General features: G+C 39.6%; 1 protein-coding gene across 2 annotated transcripts in view; it reads right to left on the bottom strand.

Moving 5' to 3' along the window:
- Positions 1 to 8,751, bottom strand: part of fibcd1b (fibrinogen C domain containing 1b) — a 98,491-nt gene that overhangs the window by 33,134 nt on the left and 56,606 nt on the right. For both annotated transcript variants that reach the window (XM_023423976.2, XM_023423977.2), the window contains one exon: positions 1,718 to 1,814. In XM_023423976.2, the coding sequence (XP_023279744.1) occupies positions 1,718 to 1,814 (97 nt within the window). The remainder of the gene's footprint in view (positions 1 to 1,717; positions 1,815 to 8,751) is intronic.

The following is an 8,751-nucleotide window of genomic DNA, read 5'->3' as shown; positions in this document are numbered from 1 at the left end:
GGTGATGGTTCCAGCTCGTCGACTGTGACGTCTCTGTTGCAGGAGATTGAACTCTCTTTGGGTTTTGGGCTGTTGGGATCTCACAGGTTTCATAAACCAAACAATCAATTCATCTAGAGATCAATCGTCAGATGAATTGTTAATAAAAAATGATTGTTAGTTGCAGCCTTAGATCTAAATATATCAAACTTTACATATCCTCTGTCAGATGCTACTTTTATTTCCTTGAGGAAAAACCCAGGAGTGTTTGCACTGTGCTCTTGCGTAATCTAGTTTTAACGTGAATGTTTGCTGCTCTTACAGTGTGTGTGTGTGTGTGTGTGTGTGTGTGTGTGTGTGTGTGTGTGTGTGTGTGTGCGCGCGCAAGAGTGCTTTAATCCAGAGTGCTGTTGATAGGAAAGCATCTCAGCTGTGGTATGGCACGTTCATGACCTTGACCGTTTACAGAAATAGACTTCTTCAAGCTCCACTTCCCGGTCTGAACCGTGATTAGAGGTTTTTAAGATACACGCATATTTACCATGGTGATAGCTCATTAACACTTGGCTGCCCAAACTTACTCAGGGAATAACATTTCTGCAAATGCTCAGCTTTTTTTATTTTATTTCTAGGACTGGTGTTTTTGTGTAAACAGACCAGAATTTGTGATCAGCAATGCATACAATATGAAACAGCTGATTACCCTAGTGTTTTCCCTATGACTGCTGACTGAACTTTCTTATCAAAGCACACCGAGCTGTGTGTCATATGCCATATGAAAGTCTAATTCAATCAACGTGTCCTTGATATCTTGTGAGTGCCATCGCTGCCACAAGAGCAACATTCACAAGAGCAGGCAGCTAAAGAAAAGCCACAAAAACGACCATGATGGTGCTGAAGAGTATCCCCCATCCCCACCGCCGCCCCTGAGAAGAAATATTTTGGTACATTTAATGAGAAGTGGTGTGAAGACGGGGGATTTGGCTTTGAAAAAGTTGATAATTTCACAGTTGAATTCATTCTTTTGTTGGCATTCTTTTCCCTGTCAAATTTGAGGGGAGCCGTGGACTAATGTGTCATGCTGCCAGCGAGAAATACAAGGATTTGGACAAGCACGTAGAAAAAATAAAATAAAATTTTTAAGCAGAAGGCAACCGTGAGAAAGCTGTGAGGTTAAAAAAACAAGGAATTTACACTGTTGATGTGTTTGTCGTGTGAAATATAAAAATATTGTAATTGAATTGCTGGTCTCTTGGCTTGAGTCGTGATGTTGTGGTGCTGAACGGACAGCTCCTGTAAAGTATATATTTTTTTTAAAATTTGCTGCCATATCCGCAGTCACTGAAGCGATTCTCATTGTCACAGTAGCCTACTACATTTATTACTGAATGCTTGATGATATAAAAGGCCAACAGCGTCTAACCTCTGTCTGTCGGCCTCTGTTTGGACGTCTCTTTATCTTGAGCCATCGCTGGCTGTGATCAGCTATTTCACTCTCTGTGGTGGGTGAGGTTGTGTTTTCTCTCTGCATTGAGTGCTGCACTTGTGATTTCATGTCACACTGGCTGTCATTGTGTTGTTGATGGGGCGATAACTCTAGCTGACCAACACTGCGTGAAAATATACTTTCCAGGGTTTGGCTTGGCACTGTAGTGCAGGCCGCCGTACATGAGTCATGTGTTGCCAAGAACGCACAGACACACTCTCTCTGTCACACACACACAACTGAGCCACTTACCAAGCCAGTGTTCACCCGTGATCTTGCCAAATCCCTCCCGATAGGACTCCCATCCTCTGAAGAAGTTGACAGAGCCGTCCTCCCTGCGCTGGATCACCTACACATCCATGACAAGAAAGCAAGAGGTCAGGGGGTCAGATGAGATTCATCACACACACACACACACACACACACACACACACACACACACACACACACACACACACACACACACACAGTATTTCATCCTCCCGTGATGAGTCATCCGAAGTCCCGCTGTTGGTCGCTTAGCTCATCTAAACTAGATGAACTCATAAACGCTTGCTCTTTCACAAATGAATAATGCAGATGCTCTTTCCACTAAAAAGGCAATTTGTCGGAAGCTAATAAAAGGAAACCATTAAATCTTGACTGACTTTGAATCCAATCGCCATGGAATCTGCATACTTAATTGAAATTCCAGAAAAAGAGATAATATTCATAAAACAATAATCCTAAATACACGTAGAGAGCGACAGATGAAATTTCTCTTCTTCTGTCCGTGAAATTCCATAAAGCAACGGTGTGTGGAAGAATTATAGCGACTCTTTCACCGTGAGAAACAAAGAAAATATTAGCAAGTAGCAGATATTCAACAATTTAGCTCAGCCGTGCGTGCCTGTGTGTGTGTGTGTGTGTGTGTGTGTGTGTGTGTGTGCGCATGTGTGAGGGCAGTGGATCTGTATCACCCAATGAAATCCTCTATCAATTAAAAGTGCTGACATGCCAAGTGTCAGGCTGAGGATGAAAGGAAATTGGAAATGTGCTCCTGAAGAGGAAATACATGCAGATGGAAAATAGTCTAGGACTCGCTGTTGGAAGGCTGTGTTAATGTTGAAATGACAAAGGGAATTCCCAGAGACAGTTTATGTTTAGCGTGACTAATCCCCCTCACATACCATAAGGTACCAGATGGCACCAACAGCCATATTTGTTTTTAACATCAGCGCAGAAAAAGAACAGAAATCTCATCATTCTGATCCCCAGAACTGTCTTCGTCATGATCATCTTAATCACCATTACTGTGTCATCATCGCTTATCACCATCTAATGATTTTAGGGATTTTCCTCATTATCCTCAAATAAGCCAGATTCCTCATCCCCTCATTCACAGCTCTCTGAATCCTTTCAACATCCTTTCTTCATTTATTACATGATCAGAGCATTTTTTTTTACCTAAACAAACAATCTTGATATAGATTCTGTAGATTTGTTGTTCTTTTTACCTCAAATTGTGACATAATGAGTGGGACATTTTATAGTGTAAAAAAACAGGGCTGTGCAATGAACCTAAACCAAACCTCTCACCGACTTAGTTTTAAAAATACAACCCCGTGTTTAGTCATCCTTAGTTTTTTAGCCGCTAAAACCAAGACTCCAGGGTTGCGTTGTAGTGTGGATGGGCAGAAACGGAAATGCAGACACTCGCCTGGCCTCCTGATTGCGTCGTATCAGTCACCACTACCAGACAGTGGTGAATGCAACATGGATAGCTACCAAAGGTAACACCACCAATGTGTTTCATCACTTGGAACACAATCACATTGGCGAATATGAAGAGTGCATGGATCAAAAGACAGAGAGAAACCGAGAAGTGCAAAAGTAATTGTTCATTAATTAAAATCGAGGTAAAAGTTTGAAATAATCATGATATTGATTTGAAGTCACATCGCGCAGCCCTAGTATAAATCAACCTCTCTAATGGAAAAAATATACAACTGTGACACTGTTTCTAAATAAGCTCAAACCTCGTTTGGCATTTCTGCTCTGCAGTTTCTTGATACTTATTGTCCAACAAATACACTGAAACTGATCTACAATAATATAACAGTTATTCACTTTTTGAAACAGGTTAAGTGATTTCCTAGTTTTTAGCAAACATTGGTAAATTGTGCATTTGTGGGGGACTATTTTCAGCTTCAGATTAACATGCATTTGGGGCTGTGGTGAGTATTCATTGTAATAAAGGAACGTGTCAGTGCTATTTTAATGTGGCACAGAGGAACAAACTATATCAGGCTGTGGCTGCAGAGAAAAAAAACTGTTAGTAGCATCAATTCATTGTTTTTTTCTTTTCTTGGGGTTTGTTGACAATAGGAAAGCTATAGAATATCACCAAAAACTGACTTTTTTTAGTGCAACCTAAACAGTTGTTTCTGCATCTGAAACTCTCGTTCACATAACCCTGTGACATTTTTTTTTCGTTGAGACTTGTGTGGAGGTCATAGTATGCAGAGAGCTGCATGAAGCTGTCAATTATACAAAAAGAAACAAAGGGATTTGTATCATCTGTTGCATAAGGCTTTCACAGGCTTTGCTCCTGTCGCAGTGCATTAGTCCATCAGACTAATGTCCCAGTTATTTGTAATGCTGCCAGCGATTATACTTAATAACTTCCTGAAGTTGACGTTGAAATCTACATTGATGGTTCTACAGAATTTGACTCCTTCTATTAAATCAGAATCTGAGGAGAAACTATGATGGTGTGATTGACTATTATTGACTATTAACATGAGTAATAATTTACTGTAATCCTGTGTTACTTATTTACAATGATTTTACATAAACAGTTCTATATTCTGTCTTATGAGAAACCACTATGTGGTTTGGGACTGCAGCACAGTCATGTTTGTAAGTAGATATGTACTGTTTATACTATTGCTACAGATTTCAAGATTAATGTATGGTGCAGGGTTTATAAATAATGCTATCAATCATTGATGCACAGGGATGGAGTGAAACAGAGTGAAAAAGAGAGAAACTACACTGTAATTCAGTTCATAAAACAGAACTAATGTTGTGTTCTCATGCTGTAAGTTTTGCATCACAGTGGAGCTAATGACAGATACGTTGTGTTAACATTTTCTTCTACTAACTCCACTCAACACAATGGCATCAATTATATCCTGACAGAGTATGACGGCCGAAGACAGTTTAAATGAAATCAACTCTCAGCTTTTTTCAGACACATTTCAGTCACTTGAATATATATACCTTAGAACAGTGGTTCCCAACCGGTGGGCTGGGGCCTCTGCTAGACTGTGCAGGTATCTTAAATGGGCCGACAAACCATTTGCAAAACAGTACCATTTTGTGAAAAGATTTAATCATAAAAAATGAATAAATAGAAATTCAAATTATGTTTTTAAATGTTTTGAAATGAAACGATCTTTTCTCGTATTGAGGTCTATCACTGTGATAACTGTGATTTTATTGTCGCCGAAACGCACCATCTACTTGTTTGCTATCTCAGTCGGATTGCACGCTAAAAGATTACATATAACCTATGGAAAAAACTGGAGTTTCGAAATGGAAAGCTGGTTAGCAACAGGGAGAGTTAAGAGACAGTTGGTGGATCAATGAGTGACCCCTCCTTTAGAAAATACATATATAAATAATAATATATAAGTATACAAAAAACACTGAAGTCATGACCCACAATAGCACACATTAATCTATAGTATGATGTATCTCAGATCAGTTCTGACAACATTTAAAAACACTGACTAATAATTTCTCTTTCATAGAGAAATCTCATCTAACTGTGTTTTCAATGTATTCACTAATGATGATTTTATCATAAACCTTTTACTCTGTAAAATGACTTGCTGTAAAAACATGTGGATTCATAAAACATGTTTACTTCAATGAAATCTTTTCATGGTGATATTAAATGATATTAACCCACCAGATCCATCAACCGGTTAATTAGACTATTACTGCAATGAATGCTACAATGTCCTGATTATACTACTCAAAAGACCTTGGGGAAAAAAAGGCTGTGACAGCGCAAACACTGCACCGTCATCATGTTACTGATATGTCAGCGGGGCCTGTGAGGGAGCCTGGTGTTTTCTACTGGTTTCCTGAGCTGATGGATGGGATTCATGCCATGATTTGAGCAAAAAAAAAAAAGAACTCTCTGGTAAATGCATTGCAATAAATTATGACTGTCTTGAATTTAAGAACCAACTAGGTTGAAAATTCTCCTTGAAAAAAACAAACAAAAAACCTCCCAGTCTGACTGCAAATTGATAATTCTATGTTAAAAATGAGGTAGAGGTTTTCCATTTCATCCATCCTTAATTGTTTTTTTTCTCTCTCCCCTGGCACTCAGTGTATTAGCAGCAGGAGGCAAGAAAATTGCATGAAGTGCCTTCTCAGCCCAATAAATCATGAGAAAACTTCTGAAAAACAAACCCATCTTTCCTAACATACAACAAAGAAAATCAAAGATGATGTGTCAGACTACTGTCAGACTTTATGAAAAGATAACTCCAGCTTTTAATTTTCATTCAAATCATCTGTGGCCTTTCAGAACGATTTATCACCCACATTATCACAGCTCGGAAAAAGTCAAAGCCAGTCTGACTGTAGAGCCACCTGACACATGACAAAGATCTCTGATTGTCTGGAGATGGAAAGAATACAGATTGAATAGCAGTAAACTCTCATACAATCATTGTTCTGCTGCTATTTTTTCTGAGGCAGATAAAGTTTTAGCCTGTATTATGTTAGCTCAGGTGTCCAAGGTCAACAGACAACACTGAAGCTGGCTTTTGCATCTTAGCTAACCTCTCTCACTATAGCGTTGGAATTCGGATCGTGTGTTGTGACAGAAAAGCCGAGACACCAGCAGTAGCTAACTGGATCACTGCAGCAGGGAGAAACTGGCTGGCCGGCGGTGACATGAAGCGGTGCTCTACAGCAGCAGGTTAACCAGCAAGCAGTTCAGTTCAGATTAGGGTTAACACTCGTGTCTTGCCAGCCATGCCTCCTCCCATGTCTAGCATCCTTGTAAGACTGGAGAGCCCCTCTGAGGTTTAATTGCGAGTTGACACTGAAGGTCAGAATCTGTGTGTGTGTTTATGTGTGTGTGTGTGTGTATGTGTGTGGCCTGGAGACATGTATTTTCAGAGAGACATCATCATCTTCTTTCATGTTTCAAGAGGGAAAGGTAGCGATCAAAACTGAGCAGTGGAGGGAGGCATGGGATTTTGGGAGTGGGTGACGATGCTACTGGTGCAAACAATATTCAGAATTGTTGTGTTCGTGTATGTGTGAGTCAATGTAGATGTCTATGTGCTGCATGTGCGCATATGTTTGCATGGTCGAAAATGTGTGTGTGCATGGTCACAGTGGTTTTGGTGTGTTCATTAATTCAATAATTTACATTTTTTTTGCATGCACAATTGCTTCTGTTTGTGTGCGTGTGTGTGTGTGCGTGAGACTGAGCGAAAGAGAGAGATTGATAGAGAGTGTAATTGTTTGTCTGTACTGTACTTGGAGTTGTTTAAGTGTGTGGGTGTAAATGTTAATGTTAAAGTTCAAAAATATGCAGCCAAGAAACAGATACACAGACCGGTCGGCCTGAATCTTCCATCACAGTTACTCAAACTGCAGCACAGTAAAGAAATAAAAGTCCAGTTCAGCGTGTATCTGTCTATAAATGTGCATGTGCGCACTTTTCGAGTTGTACAAGTTTATACTGTGGAGTAAATGCCCCTGATTTGTTGAGACTTACTATGTCACCCCGACACCCCCCCACCCCCCAAGTATAGACAGACAGACAGACAGACACAAACACAGTTTCCATTGGGACACAGCTTAACATCCCAACTGACAAATCCTTACACACAATGTCTTGCTAGAGGGCAGAGCCTGACATTAAAGTTGTTTCTGTCAAGGTCAGAAGCTGACAGACTTGTTCTATTCTGGTGTGGGGCAGGTGATGTTTGAGCCGTACACACACACACACACACACACACACACACACACACACACACACACACACACACACACACACACACACACACAGAACTGCAGTTGTGACACAGCAGCCATTTCACTGAGCAAGGCCTCATAACAGAAAGTACAGAACAATCCAGAACACTGGGCTACAAAATCAATAGTGACCACAGGCTCTGTTCATAATGGTACAAACATCCCAGTAGCAAACACAGTAATAACAGCTAATGGAGCCTAGTGCAGTGACGTGCATTGGGTTTCTCAATGTTGCAAATGTCGTTTTAAAAAATGCGTGGCCTACTTCATTATGTAATCATTGTTCCAGTGGGCAAAAAATAACAGAGACACCCTACAATGTAATTGAACACACTAGAATGTATTATTTAGTATATAAAATATTATTAATTGTTAATCATCATAAAATTGAATCAATGCCTCTGAACAAAAATGCAACATTAGAAGCTTCACAAAGGTTTTATTTATTGCTATAGTGCTGTATTGCAAATGATTTTTTCGTATGTTCCCCATCTGTACAATAAAAAATAACAATAACAAAAAAAGATTCTAGGACAATTTTTCTTTCAACTTCCTCTCATCGCGTGGCTCTCGCACCCTCCATCACTCTTCCTCCATATTGCAGTGTTTTGACTTTATCCCTTTTCCTCGCAGCTCTTAGGTAATTAATTCTTTATACAAGCTGTTCTACATGCTCCACAGAGCCTAAACAACCCATCTCTCTCCGAGAGAAACTTTTTTTTTTCTTTTTCAGAATTATCTCCATGTCTGCAGCAGCGTATATTTACTGTAAGAATACGCATCATAAAGGAAATTGTCAATATAGGGAATTTGTTTAATTGCAGTTGTTCGCAACATGTTGAGTGTTGTCATTTACTGAAGAAATGTGTGCTTATGAGGCAGCTGCCGAGACACAAATGAATATAAATATATATCTTATATTCTCGCCTTCTGTTTATTCTGTTTTTTTAGTTCATTAGCTTCATTTTCTCTTCCTAAACATTGAAGCTTATGCACAAACATTACACTTGTTTTTGTTTCCTAGATGCACTAAATCATCTCCATCCATAATATTTTTAATGACACATACTCAGTTTTCCCTGTCGCCACCTTTGTATCTGAAAGTTGCACAGCAAAAGTTGTAAAACAGTAAAACAGCACTGTCTCCTTACAGCTCTTTCTTGATGCACGGTAACACAATACAGCACAAAGGAAGACAGGCGATAGAGATGAAGGAAAGTACCTTTGAGGGG

Source organism: Seriola lalandi, unplaced genomic scaffold (assembly GCF_002814215.2).
Source record: "Seriola lalandi dorsalis isolate HSWRI2012SDOR001 ecotype SW California unplaced genomic scaffold, Sedor1 jcf7180002054695, whole genome shotgun sequence".
Lineage (NCBI taxonomy): Eukaryota > Metazoa > Chordata > Actinopteri > Carangiformes > Carangidae > Seriola > Seriola lalandi.
This window is presented reverse-complemented; position numbering and strand designations above follow the sequence as displayed.